General features: G+C 42.6%; 2 protein-coding genes across 11 annotated transcripts in view; one reads left to right on the top strand and one right to left on the bottom strand.

Annotated features, from left to right (window-relative positions):
• LOC131685570 (G protein-activated inward rectifier potassium channel 3-like) overlaps positions 1–14,805 on the bottom strand; it is a 432,523-nt gene that overhangs the window by 78,584 nt on the left and 339,134 nt on the right. For all 4 annotated transcript variants that reach the window (XM_058969389.1, XM_058969391.1, XM_058969392.1 and 1 more), the window contains one exon: positions 8,555–8,669. In XM_058969389.1, coding sequence (XP_058825372.1) covers positions 8,555–8,669 — 115 coding nt within the window. The remainder of the gene's footprint in view (positions 1–8,554; positions 8,670–14,805) is intronic.
• LOC131685571 (serine/threonine-protein phosphatase 2B catalytic subunit 3-like) overlaps positions 9,191–14,805 on the top strand; it is a 249,870-nt gene continuing 244,255 nt past the window's right edge. Inside the window, exons 1-2 of one of the 7 annotated variants that reach the window (XM_058969397.1) lie at positions 9,191–9,340; positions 11,133–11,798. The gene's annotated coding sequence lies outside the window, so the exon portion shown is untranslated. Of the gene's footprint in view, positions 9,479–9,784; positions 10,059–11,132; positions 11,799–14,805 lie in introns of those variants that run through there. The other 6 variants (XM_058969400.1, XM_058969398.1, XM_058969396.1 and 3 more) reach the window with 6 other exon arrangements.

The raw sequence follows: 14,805 nt of genomic DNA, 5'->3' as shown, positions 1-14,805 counted from the left end.
CCGGTATTCTGTTTCGGTTTCTCGATTGGAAGTGATGGACATAGATTTTGTTGACCCGAGAATCCTCGCTTCAACACAAATTGATCGGGACTGGGCGCCAGTGTTGGGCGAGGAATCTCTGGTTCATCAAATGAATCGGGTACGTCCATCAAACGCAAATCTTCCAGATCGGTCTGCAGATCCATCTCGGGAGCACTTTCCTTCTGATGTACTAGTGCCCGAAGTTCACTGACGGATTCACGAAGTGAGACAACTTCTTGAACCGTCTTTCTTAAAACTGACGAAATGGTTGTCAGTGAAGCAATCCCACCCATTAGCGTTTCAGTAGCTTTTGAAAAAGCATCAGACCCCTGAGACGCTAGGGCTCTATTATCGTCGGATTGCTGTCGCAATTGTCGAATCTCGTCCCTCATCTCGCACAAGACACGCAACAGGTCGTCTCCTACGAGCTGTTTAGAAAGAGATCCTTCGTTATCGGAAGGATTGGATCCCTGTGGAATTGCAGGTACGTCTGTACTCAGCAAATCTCCCAAAATTTCTCCATCCTCCCCTTCTTGGTTGTCGGGAGGAAGTGCTGCCTGTTCGTCACTGAAATGACTGGCATAAACTGCTAGAACTTCCTCCAGCAACCCCGAAATTTCCTGGTTAACCTCCCCTGCCGCATAATTTCGGATAACCTGGAGCCTAGACCCCAAATGAAGCAACCGTGTTCGGTAAATCTCCTTGTTTGGGCACCGGTACTGGAGATCTTCCTGGATTGTTAGTAATTTACCAAGGCAGATCTCCTTTTCTTCACCCACGTCACCCCGGAAATTGCGTACTAATCCCTCCGAGACGACCGCTCATGCGACAAAATTCCCCGAAGACGCCGCTGCCGCTGGACACCCGAAAGATCCGAATCAGGAGAGATAAAAATGCTTCGAGATAGCAACTCAAAATCCAGCTCATCGAAATGCAAATGATCGACGCGCATGAACACACACGCTTGGTTGAATTTCTCCAACGCCATCATAACTTGCGCTATATTGGAAGAAATCACCAAGACACAAAGCATGTAAGTACTGACACGGTATTATTTTCGATTTTTCGTCCACTAACGATTCCCTTAAAATTTCAGGAAATCAAGCTGTTCCAAAAATGTCTCAAACCGGATTGAGAATTCAAGGCGATTGACCACCGCAACCGAATAATAACAACAACCTTCAAACTACTCGTCCGGCAGACCAAACACAAACAACGCAATCCACAAATTCGGACAAAAAAGAAAATGCAAAAATCAAAAAACAATACCAAAAATGTAAATAAATAAATAATACGACCGCGGAACAATATTGCGGAAGAAACCTCACCACTGTTCTACGAAAATCCTCTATTTAGTAGAAGCACCCCACACTCCGGAAGAAAAAAATATTTTCCAAAATAGGAAAATATTTTTTTCAGTGTGTTTTGCGCTGTGCGCCAAATGTAAGTACTGGTACGGTAAAATTTCTGATTTTCGTATAATAACAAACAAAAAAAGAGAAAAAAACAAATAAACTAAATTTACCGACTTTTATTCTCCTCTCCTCTGTGCTGCACTCTGCCAGTGAAACAAGTCAGCTACTTTTGGCGATGGCGGAAGGCGAAGGTTTATCCGACCGGCCGGGACTCCGACGGCCGTGTTCTCCCGCAGGTACCGTTGGCTGCTATCGCAGCGGTCCTTTACAATTAGCCAGGGAGGTGAGCAAGGCTCTTTTGTTGGAACCTCCCTAGCGACGGGGCGATTAATCGCCGGGTCCACTCACTCCCCGTGAATGGCCCAGGTAGATACCGCAGTAAACTACCTCAGGTGGATCCGTTGTCCTACCTGCTTCGCCCTCCTTTGCGATTAACTGTGGAGGAGAGCTATGCTCGTTCGGCTGATCCTCCACAGTGAGGGCGGCGTGGTGTCACTGGGTCCTTGGTAATTAGCCGGGGAAGCGAGTGGCTCCTTTGCGTTTAGCTTCTGATATCCGGCGACCCAACACCACAAAACACTATGGTAACCGAACCACGACCGACACTTTTCGACGGGATTACTTGCCGTCGCACGCGCGCACTTAACTCTCGGTCCAGTGGCGGGAAACTGTCCGGGGAAATCACTAGTTACGGACGTCTGTTCTACGCCGTGGTTCGTCACTTTCTAACTTTTTTTCACGATGGCCGCCTTTTCCACTCACCCAAAACAAACACCAAAACCAGCACCAAAAAACAGTACCGCCGCATAGCTGTCATCGCTATGTGCAGCATATCCAGCACACTTATTGCAGCAAGAGGAGAGCGGTGGCCTAGCTAAACCCTATGCTACTAATTCACAAACATAAAACAAAATTTTCTACACCTATCTGATTACACAAAACCGTTCACAAACGCGAAACTATATAAAAATTTACAAACTAAATGTGAACGGTATCGAACAGCGGTGAGCATAACTTTAACGTAAACAATACACTCTACGGAGTGTATACGCAAAAAAAGGGTATATTTCCACCCAGTGCTAAATTGTTACCCTGACGGGTTACAACCTTTGTTGTCATTCAAATTTATTTTACATCGGTCTCTTTCCGCATTGTGTGTCTATCACCAAAACCAGAGAGGCGGCTCCTTCATCTGAGCCCTAGGCTTGCCACTTAACTCTCAGCGACACTTTGAAGTACGCATTTTTTGTTGAGCCTCCCCAAATCAGTTACAATAATCTCAAGGCGACTCAGGCACTTTTTTATTTCGATTATAAAGGTTTTAACCTTATGGTCATTCGCCTCTTTTCGCGTTAGAAATATCTCTAATCCTATGAGCGGGGTTGGGAATCGAACCCGAGCTGCGTACAAGGCAATCGATTTACCAACTACGCTATGCCAACCCCTAACAATTAGATTCGACACAATATTGATTGATTTTGAGGGCTGCGATATTGCATATTGCCATCTGTAAACGAAGTGGAATTTTGATTGAAAGAAAAAATCTGGCTTTTTTCCAAAGTTGAAAAAAGACATTTTTCAAGTTTCGTCATATCAGGACCAGTAAAAAATTGAAAAAAAAATTTATAGGTTTATCCTTTTCCTCTGGAAACTTGCATTCGATAATAAATAAGTCAAATAAGAAGGAATCGGTTTATTCACCCACATTCTCACTACACGAACGCCACGTTGGGAATACCGGTGAAAAAGTCTCTCCAAGTGTCGTTTGTAACAGATTGTACTTCTCCATATTTTGACATTTTAGTACCCGGTACCCGGTACCTTACCCTTAACATCTTCCACATGCACTAGGATCTTGGTTCTATTGTCTTCGATGTCGTGCTGCATGTTAGCCTTTGCAATGTACTTTTCTGCCAAGGTTAATCTTATAAACTCCGGAATCGAAAGTCAGATACATATAAAATGTGATAGCAGGCATTAGGAATGTTCTATCTGTAATTGAAAACTGAGTCTGTAAAAATCGGTCAAAAGTCCGCGGAAAAATAAGTGTGGCAATATCTTGGGAACTTAACTTAACAACCTCCCCCGAGGTATCGATAATGATCGAAGGTGGCTAATGTCGACAAAGCGGTAAGTAACTAGTGATCTAGACGAATCCAACTCTGACGGAAACCGACCGCAACGAAGCGGAAGCGTTCACCATGCTCAGCCGAACAGTTTCGTCAGAGTTGGTCAGCTTAGCTATGCATAATATTGCCACCATGATGATACCAATTTATATAGGAATTTATTGTGGCCGCACTCCTCAACTCGTAACTCCGGAACCGGAACTTCGATCAACAAAAATCGATAGCAGCAAAAAGGACCACTTTATTTCAGACTAAGCTCGTGTTTTTGGTTCCGACATCTTAGAGAAAATGACGTTTTCGGTGACATGTACACAGACGAAACAATCCACAACATGATCGAGTTGATCTGGATGGAAAAGAAATGTCTTCGGATTGGTTGGATGATCTTCAATGATGCCTTCAAGGTACTCTCTCGTGTTCTGTTTAACAAGCTGATTCGCATCACGCTGGATTCGTCAAAATCAAGCGTCCAAATAGCCGGAGAGACATTTGACTCGCACTCTCTAATATATTGTTCAACGTGGCGCTCGAAGGTACGATACGAAGATCTGATGCGCAAAGGGACGGAATCATCATCGTGAGATCTCACATGCTTCTTAGCTTCGCGGACGGCATCGACATAATTGACGTTGATCGCAGCGCAGTGACAGAAGCATTTATGCCTTTTAAAAGGAAGGCTGCCAGAATTGAGACAACAAAGTCTGACAAGCCAAAGTACATGGTTGGTCCAAATAGTGTTGATTCCAAGGAGGAAATCGATTATGTGAAAAGGCGTGTTGCGGCTGCGAATATGTATACATAGTCAGCAGATGTCCTGTTGCCTACAGATGCGCACAAAACTTGCTCTATACAAATCAATGATACTCCCTGTTGCTCTCTACGGCCATTAGGAATGGGCCGAGTGATCGGTGTGTTTGAGAGAATTCAGCGTTCAATACTCGATGGCACAATAAAAAAATGGAAAATGGCGCGGACGCATGAACCACGAGCTGTACCAAGTATACAAACACGCTGACATTGGAAGGCTGATAAAACACGGCAGACTACAGTGGGCTGGACATGTATCGCGAATGCCGGAAGAGAGAAGAGCTAAAGTTATGCTCAGCAGCACGACCTGTAACAGGTCGTTGACTTCGGGACAGACACCGTACTCGCTGACTGTGTGCAATCGAGAATGATGCGGGCGTTCAAAGAGACTGAAGACTGGTAGGCGAAGATCGAGCAACCTGGAAATCTAAATTGCTTTCAGTCATGATTCAGAGTACTTTGATTGTGCCTGGTCAAACAGTGGCTGTTGGAACAGGATGCTGGCGAATAATATACTACAAAGCTCAACGAACAAGTAGAAGAATAACCATCCAGGGACAACCTAAATACTATGGTGTATTAGGTTCACGAGGCGGTCAATACTACGGTCACATAATTGTTAGGTACGACACAAAGACATCTGTGGTACGGCTGGTTCAACGTTCACTGACCAATAGCGACAACCGAGAAAATCTTGACTAAGAGTAGAATGATTGGAGCGGCCACACAAGCAACTTACATAGTAAAGTGGGAGCAGCAGATACACAATTTTAGACCTAAATCACCAGATATTTTATTCTTTAGTTGCTTGTTGTTTTTCACTAAAGCGAACTAGTCAAAATATTGAATATAAAAACAAATCATCTGCAATTCAGAGTGTGAATTCGGACGTGGCCGGCGTCAGTATTTATTATTTATATGGCTCATAGTGTTATTCCCAAACATGTTGTTCCAATGAACGTTTAGCAATCTCAATTGGTTCGGGGCAATAATGAGAGTGAGTAAAGGCGCATTAACCAAGGCTTATTAGCAAGGGAAAGTCACTCCCAACGAATCCGCTTCAAACTGAAACGGTCGGTACGGTTGTCCTCGTTTCGTCCTCTTTTGCCAATCAAATAAAACACCCCGGCAGGCATTTAGTAAGGGCATAAACTAGCTCATTCAATGAGTTTCAACGTTGCAAAATGCTTAATGTTTGAAGGTAGCCCTGACTTAACTTTTTATCGGTTCCGACAGCAGTAACTACAAAGTTACTTTACGCTCGTCCAGGACCTGCCGCAGACTCAGGTGATTCACAATTCAAATGCCAAAATATTCTGACTTCTACGGTAGCAGACAAAAGGTTAAGTCGGCGGGAAGCTCTAAGCTTGCTCATATGACCCTACTCCATGCTTTTTTAAACTTTCTTCCTTCAACTCCTTGCGCTACCTTGAGTAACTACGGTTTTTAATATTGCAAAATATTTCACACCTTCCAGTGCCTTGCTAAATAAATGTCGCTAAAACACAAAAATCCTCTTTTAAGATTCAAAGCAATTCGTTAATTGAATTATTCATCAAATGAATAATTTGATTGCCGTCTTAATATTTGCAACATGAAAATATGCTTGAAATATTAATATTGACAAAGAAAAAAATAATAATAGAATAACTGCAAAGTTTTCCAGGATGCTTTTCAATGCGGGCTGTATAAGGGTTAGAATAGAATAAAATTGAATAGAAGTTTTGCACAATAAAGATCTTTTTTATTGCTTGTGGCACGAAAAGCTGGATTCGAACCGAACAGCGCACTTAAAATTTTTTTATGAGAGTACCATCTCTATCACTAAAAATACATGTGTTTTGACAACTCGCAGTTTTAAGTAGCAGTTTGATCACTCGCACTTTGAAAATACGGAGTCCAGGTTAGTGGAAAGTGCGCAATACCTACTATAAACAAATGCAAAAATACAACTTTGCAAGAATAGTAAAATAAAGTAGATAGAGAAAAGCTGGAAGAAAAAGTCCACCGAGATCAAATGAATTAATTGGTGATGAGTAAATAATTAATTTGATCAACCACTCTTGAATGTTAGATTTTTTTTTCATTATGGAGGTTTTAACCTTACTCCTCTTGTTCGAGTTAAAAAAATCTCTAACCCTATGCGCACTGCTTAAAACCGATTGCAGAGGGCCGTGATTCTGATTGTTCTACTTCTACTTCTGTTGGGTGTACGGTTCAGATGTGCAGGCGTAGGGACTTTACGATTCTGTATAAATGAGCATTCATTTGTGCGCGCCTGTGACCGCGTTAATCAGGTTATAAATTGTATTGCTTTCACTCATTTGGAGCGTTTTCATGTTTGCGAAATCTCGGGCGCAGATGTGCGTGGAAGATCGGCATTGCATGTTCGTCTTTGTGTATCATCGTGAAGGGCTCGAGCGTTTGTAAGTTAACGTGATCGATGGCGTGTGCGTTTGTATGACCCGTGTAACTTGGCGTGTATCGATTTGATTTCATTACCGTGTGTCCATTTGCAATTTCGCGTATTTACTGGAATGATCGCGCAGGCCATGATACTTAATTTTCAGTGTACGGTTCAGATGCTAGAAGAGAGGAAATTTCCCAATATCACTAGAATTCCCGGTGATGTCGCCATGGAACTTATTGTCTAGTGAATATGAGCAACATTTTTTTGATTGGTCCAACCGAAAGCACGAGTCTAGGCTGCTAGGACCGAGTATAAGCACTTCCGGACATAACCGATCCATGTTCGTGCAAACGGTTGGTTAATGCTAGAAACAGCGTTCGTAATTTATAAGTGCTAAAACGTTCACATAATTACCAGGTTGTTCTAATGTTGGCGAGATCGCGGGCGTTAGTAGGTGTGGATAATTGCAAGTGCATGTTCGCGTTTCCAACCAGTGTTTGAGTTATCGCGAACGCCACGAGCGTTTATACGTTTGGATATTATTTTGGTATACATGAGTAGTGGAAAAGCCGGAGCAGGAAACCATCATCTGCAGAAACCCCTTTTTTGTCACCAAGTACTATTGTTAAGGTTATTTTTGTTATTTATCATACCCTTTATTAGAATGCACGATAGTTTGTATACAGTTGCTTCAAATGTTGCGTATTTCAAGGCGGCCGGTGATGTAAAATATTTGAATGTAATTTTGTGATATAGTTGGTCCACTATCACTTGATAATGCTATCAGTAGTAGTAATAGTAATAGAAGCAAAAGTACGAGGCTAAAAATCTATCGGGTCGATGTCACAGTTCAGTTTGAATAAAGCAGTAGTTCTGATCGCATGTCTTTGCACCGCTAGAAGATCGCCTTTTTAAATAAAATTCCTTTGCCGATATCGCGTGAGTTTAGTTCGATCACCGAGAAAAGAACGACCAGTAAATTTATATCGGAAAAGAAATTTTACAGCCCTCACGATCTCTTCGATGCACCTCCATCGAGGCGTAATGCAAGAACCACCTTAAATCGCTTGTGCGTCAGAGGTTCTTTAAACTTTAAACACGAAATATGCTTGATGATGTTTGCAATACCGTCAAACATATCAATCTAGGGGAGTGAACTACACCGCGCCCGCCTCGAATATCAGATATTTATATTTATCTACGAGAAAAACACTGTTCAAGATTTACATTTTCATTGAGCCTTATATTTTAGTATTTTTTTTTTCGACATTTTCTAAACAAATCTGGTAATCTAATGTGTGCATTGTGATTCAGTGATAATATAGAATACAATCCAACAAATAACTAATTTTCGACAAAAATCCACATGGGACTCTTATACTTTTATGAGCAGTGTACAACACACATTGATTCGTGGGCTTGAGCAAAAAATGCTGGCGATCTAACATCTAACGACGGACGCAAATTTTGCTAAACGTTTCTCAAAGGAACATTAGATTTAAGTTTTCGTGAAAATAGACCGGCGTTACTCAAATTTGGCATCTTTCTAAGCAAAGGACTCACCTACATTACCGACGCTAGATCGCCAAAAATTTACAATTTGCAATACGGATAGGAGAAACAATTTATCTCTAAAAGAACAGAACTAAAAATAAAATTTCGTCCGCGTTATTGCATTTAAACGAACACTTACAATCTCACTAAGAAATTTTTCAAATAAGTATTAATGCGCAACATACACATAAAACATAATAAATCTAGTAACAACTCACCTGCAAATATCGACGCCTTCGTTTGGCAACATTTCCCTGCACCACGTTGCAATCACCATGCTTGAATATCACCCTCTTGCGAATGCGTCGCGACGAGAACCTTGTTTGGCGATATCTGAAAATAAGAAATAAAAATAAATGTCACCCTCGTTTCCAATAAAAGCAAACCCCTCGTTTTCAATCGGTTAAATTCACCACCCAATCGACGCAACACCCAACAATACCAGACCGAAAACCCCCATTTGACAGCTCCATCGCGAAATCACAGCTCTCAGCTCCCAAACTCACCACAAATCGATTCCTACTCTCGTTTTCGCCCTCTCTCCCTCTCCACATCGCGACTGCAGTCGCGTGCCCGAGAACGGGGGAGCCAAAATCTGCTACAGCACATACTCGCTCGCTTTTTGCCTGCTCTTTCGTTCGCTGCTGCCATACCCCACGAGCCGTTCCCTTATCCCAAGCCGAGCGTGGCAGCATGACTAGGATGGGGCAATCATCAGTTGCATATTGTGAGTGAGAGCCGCCCAGAGCCAGAGAAAGAGAGAGCCTGTCAGAAAGCGTTGCATACACCGCTGCGCGTTGAGAGTGCTGCTGGTGAGAAGCTCCCCTGGCTCATCGCAGTAAGCTGGAAAAAAGGCAAACTCTACTACATCGTCACTCTGGCGTATCCACCATCAAATGGATCGAAAATTTTGACAGCTGCTCTATTTTTTATTTATATGGGAAAACAGTGGCAGAAAGTTTTCGCGAAAAATATCGTGTATTTACTGGCGAAATTGCACCCAGGTAGTGGCCAGTGGATTGCAATCGATCGTCGCTAGTGATAAACCTTGCGGAACCGTGAGAAATACCTGTGCGGAGTGTATTTTAGTCGTGTAACCTAGTGAGCAAAATCATCCAGAAGGAGGAGGTTTTGAAAATCTTGTACATTTCGATTTGTGGAGAATTGTTCGTAAATAGTTGAGACTGTAGTGAAACAACGATCAGTAGTTTCGATTGCCTGACTGTGGGAAGGATATTTTTTCTGATCGGTAGAGGAAACATTTCTAGACCCGTCGACGGCAGAACAGCCTCCATCATTTCACACACATAACCTACATAGCTCATAGTTCGCAGCTCCCCCTGCTCCGATTTGGAGTCAGCAAACCAAAGAGCCAAATAGGAGCAACAGAAGCAGTAGCAAAGGGAGAGTGAGTTGCGACTGGCGAGTCGTCGAGAAAAAGCACAGCCAATACAACGGTGCCCGTGAGGAACAGTAATGAGTAGAAGATCAGGGACCACAGAGTAGTCTGTTCGTGGCCCCCGTGGTTTGTGTGTCGTGATTTCGATCGGTGAAAAAAAAAATAATTCTGACGCCAAAACGGGGTTACTGATAATACGGAGAGAGAGATAGAACAAACAGCCTACTTCGAACGTTTCAGCAATACCAATCACAATCGAGTTTCGTAGAACGTCTCTTAGTCTAGTCTTAACGGCATTAGGCCATGACCTGACCAATGATAAAGTGAGTTTGGATTGCTTGCAACAGCAACAACTGTATCCTTAAACCATCGGCCGACTTAGCTGGGGATGGCAGCAGAAGGTCAAAATAAAGTACCAGAAGAAAATTCAGATCCTGTGGCAACTTCCATTGCTATCGGCTGGCAGTAGGCTGTATTTGTTCAGCTCAATTTACTGGTTGCTTCGGTGGATGAAACGTGAGGATTAAAATTTTCTTTTTTACCCCGTACTAGTCATCGTTTGCCTTGGCTCTTCTCAGCTTTTCCTTTTGCTGCAGCAGTACTACTTGCACGCTCGCCAGTGAATATAAGTTAATTAAAGGCAAGGTGGAATAGTGAAGGTATTTCCCAGCGGTGTGGGAATAGCGAGCCATATAGCAACAGGAGGCAGTCGGGAAGAAGCCTATCAATCCAGGTCAAGCCCGTTGAGCCTTCAGTGAGTGGATAGCAGTGTAAAAAGAAAATAGTGCATGCTTGAAGAAACTTTCGTTCGAAGGTATTGTTCCAGTAACACGAAAAATTAACAACGATATACAGAGGAAGAAAAATTGTGGACGGGCGAAAAATCGAGCGAGCTGCAAGTGCCCTCAGCAGTGGAATATCTGTGCAAGAGTAAGAGCAGGAAGGCGAGTACGGGCGAAAAAGAAAATTTTCCTCCAAAAAGGCGAAACGGGCACCCGGAAAAGAGACGGTGACCAACGAGCGAAAGCTAGAACGAGACAGGGAGCTGGCAGGGAAAACATTTTCCACAATCAAGGGAGAACGGCAGCCAGGAAAAAAGAACACGGTCCGAGAGAGGAAAACCGCGAGAGAGCCACCATACATACGCGGTTCAGGAGCAATAGGGGTTTCCATGAACAAAACACACACGGAAGCACGCGGATAAAAAGGCCTGATTTTTTTGTTGTTTTCTTTCTGTCAGCAAGGATTTGCAATTAGACTTGGTAGACTGCGACCGTGGAAGAAGCAATTTGCTATGCTAAGCCTACTTCATAGATTGTGTGAACGTCGCCTAGCAGCCGGAGCAGCGGTGGAAGCGATGCAAATTTAATTGTGTTTTTTTTTTGTATTATTTTTAGAAATCCTCCCACTACAGTTTCCCGTTGGTGTAGGAATTTAGGTGTTTTCTTTGATACAGAAGAAGAGTGCAAGAGTGGCTAAAGTGAATCATTAGTTTGTTGGTTTGAATAACGAGAAAAGGAAATTCGAGTAGTTCGATCGTGACGAATCTGATTTTCGGAGTCGGAAGGCAGTGAAAAGGGGTGATAGAAAAAAAAAACCAAGAGGAAAATTGGACCTGAGATAACATCATCCTTTTTTTTCGGCGAGTGTGTGCACGTGTATTTGTGTGGAAAAACCGTCGTCGGTCGGTTGCAAAGGAGCGAAGAGCGAGCAGGGCAAAGTCCCGCACCGTCACACGCAGAGCATTAGAGAGGGAGAGAAAACGGAGCCCATCTAGAGGCAAAAGGACGACGTTAGGCTTTGGTAGTGTAGAGGGCCCCCCGAAAAAAGAGGAGAGATATAGATAGAGAGGAAAAACACCAGAAGGGGAGCCATTCGAGAGGATTATCGATAACGGAGGACCGTCCGCAGAACAAACGCACGGGTTGCTACGTTCTCACACATACACGCACGCAGGCCATCGTCGCCTTCAGGGAGCAGATTTGCTTTTGCCTGGTTTCGAGTTTCCCATGAACTCCGGTTCAATTTGCAGAAGCTTGTCAAGGTGGAAAATTGATGTCCAGGTGAGTTTTCAAGCGTTAAAGACACAGGTCAAATTCCTTCGGTTTCCTGTTAATGTGGTGACAAACGTCGGGCATTAGGATTCCGGTTCGGCGCATAGGCACTATTCGAGAAGCGCATTAGGCAATAATTTGATTAAAGCAAAGACGGGGTCGAGTGGATGGAAAGAGGGAGGGAAAGCTATCGATATATGGGGTGATGGGAAGCGGAACAAGTGGGTTGGATGGTTGGGTGTGATGGTTGAAGAGGGGAACAGGACTTTTATCGGTTCGGTTATAGGTCAAACTGTTATCATGTTCCGAGTCTGGTCGGCTGTGAGAAGAATTTCTGATAATCATTCGGAACGATTTTTAGTATACTGTTTATTGAATATGATTGGAGCGTTGGAAACAGGACAGTCATGCTATATAATCCAATTCAAGTCAATAATGGCCAATGTAATTTATTCCCTTAGTGACGTACAATAGCCTGTTGCATGCAATGCGCTAAATCGAGTTCATTCGGTAGAGGACTTACAAATATTTAGAAAAGAGGGTTGATATTCTCAAAAAATGGATTCCTTTCTGAGATCTGAGCAATCTTTGTTTGCCACTTAAGGAAAAAGAGCTTTGATTTTTACTAAATGAGTTTTCCTTGGAATGTGCGTGGTGAATCCGCATTGGTATGTTCAAGTAGTCCCTCTAATAAGTTGTAGAACTTGGAGGTTTCTAAAGCCTTTGAATAATTTTATAATTTAGCTATAATGCTGACTTAACTCTGGTTTTGACAACAGTTCCGTACACCCAAAGAGCTAAGGAGCTTTACAGAGCTGGTTCACCTCGAGTATCGCCAACTAGGAAACAGGGCTCCGAAATACTCCAGTAAAGATTTTGTGGCACTTCGTCGAATGACAAGCCTCCGAATGCAAAGGAATGCAGCAGTACTTTGGACCAAAATATTTGAATCCGACAGAACGAAACATGATAATCTCGCTGGAGGTAGAGGACCTATCTTCGGAATAAACGACATGTGGTTGGAAACAATATTCACAAACACAAACAGAGCCTTGGTATGTGAAAACGGCCGTAGCTTTTGAGTTGTTCTACAAAACGAAATGTTCGGCTTGGGCAAACGTGTTGGATAATATCAGTACTGCATTCCGGAAATGATGATACTGAAGATAGGCGACTTCCGTAAGCCTAAGCTCCATTTTGACCTTCAGACAGTATCCCACTTCACGAAAACTCGGTCGTAGAGCACAAAATTTAAAGTCAACGATCGTGGCATTTGGTTGAAGCAGCGCTTTTTCGTCAACTTCACTTATAATAGCAAGCATAAATATCATGCTTCCTTTGTTCTCAAGACAATACACCCTAGATCAAAAGGTTACTAGTTGTCGTTCACTGAGCTCGATTGTAGGTCTGACTTGGGCAGAAGTAGAAAGTAGAATGAGCTTCCTTCTTTTTCAAGCAATTGCTAGTAAGTAAGTAAGGTTTTCAGGACATATGACGCTTATTTTGGGCCGCTCAAAATTATTTCACATTCTCGACCCTCAGTTAGTTTATAGCTGTTAATTATTGTTTTCGTGATTAATTTGATGTTTTCCTTTTGCTAATTTGTCTACTGTAAACAAAATATTTTAATTGAGTTTGTTTCCGGACATATGTTTGCTCTCCGCTGTTAAGATATTCTAAAAAGTATTTTAAGTGCCATAATTGTTAAAGAATTATTAAAAATATTTCATTCAAACGCCATATCAAAATTTGAAATTTTCAATTTACATTGTACTACAAAAGTACCCTTCTCTTCTGCCGTCTGGAGTCATTATCAATCGTAATACTTTCGGTATGAATGTTGGTCACGCCGGAGAAAAATTTGTTCAGCTCTTCGTTATTTCGAATGGCCAGCTGCAGCTGACGGGGGCTGATCCTGGTCTATTTTGTTTCCGCGGGTTGCTTTTCCTGCCAGCTCCAATATTTCGATATATTATTACGGCCATTCCATTACGGCCGCAAACTAAACGGATGCTCCAGCGTAGTAGCCATTTCTCAGCAGACGGTGGATTCGGCCGACAGTAAATGGGAGATTGGCACGAAACGAGCGGGATTTTGGTTTTCCCTTCACCTTTCCTCCTTTTCCGCATCCAGTCATAGCGAGCGTGTGTGTGGAATAACCAGCACGAATGTAACACATGAATGATGCCACACTAGCATACGATGCTCGGTTTTGTAGTCGGCTCAGTTTACGTTCAAAGCCACATCAGTTTATCAGTTTACTTCCATCGTCAAAGCGGTAGAGCTTCGAACGAAAACTGAGATTTGCGGCAATGAACTTCAGTCATATTTGAAATCGTTTTTTGTGAATGCTAATTTTGATCAGTCGAATAAAAAAACAAGTTGATGAAGGAAAAGATGTTCAAATATTATTCTTGATTGATGGTTTGATAGCGATGATAAGGGCAAATTTGTTTTTTAAAGATGGTTGGGAGATTTTTGTTCCAATTGACCCTCGAAACTAGCACGGCGGTGTTACAAACACATTATTACAATCAATTCACGGAGCCGGCTAAATTCTAATAATCACCTATTCTCCCGATGTTGAAATGAACTATTTGGCCATCCAATAAGGTTGACTAAAAGAAACCAACCAAAATCACAATTCTTTCTGCTCAAGGTTTGCGGCTCGGTGCATGAAATTAGCGGTAACCAATCACTAACTGGTTTCGGTCGGGAGTTTTAAAATCCGGCTTTTCATTGTGTTTGTTATTTTATAACCATCAGAAATGAAAATTAATTGGATAGCAGATAACGACACAAACTGATTCATCCGTCAGCCGCGTACAGCTCACAAATATTTCCTAATAAGTTTCCTGGTGGCTGAACGCCCTGAAATATCAAATCGTGTCCGAAGTTTCTACTAACAATCTTCGTCCTTCCGTGACACTTATGGAGTGCGCAGTCTTATATACGGTAAGGGAGAGTGAGAGAGTAGGGGGGGATTGAGGGGAAGAAGATGAAGGGTTTTGATTTG

Source organism: Topomyia yanbarensis, chromosome 2 (genome assembly GCF_030247195.1).
Source record: "Topomyia yanbarensis strain Yona2022 chromosome 2, ASM3024719v1, whole genome shotgun sequence".
In the NCBI taxonomy this organism is placed as follows: domain Eukaryota; kingdom Metazoa; phylum Arthropoda; class Insecta; order Diptera; family Culicidae; genus Topomyia; species Topomyia yanbarensis.
The sequence above is the reverse complement of the archived record's forward strand: the minus strand, read 5'-3'. Positions and strand labels throughout refer to the sequence as shown.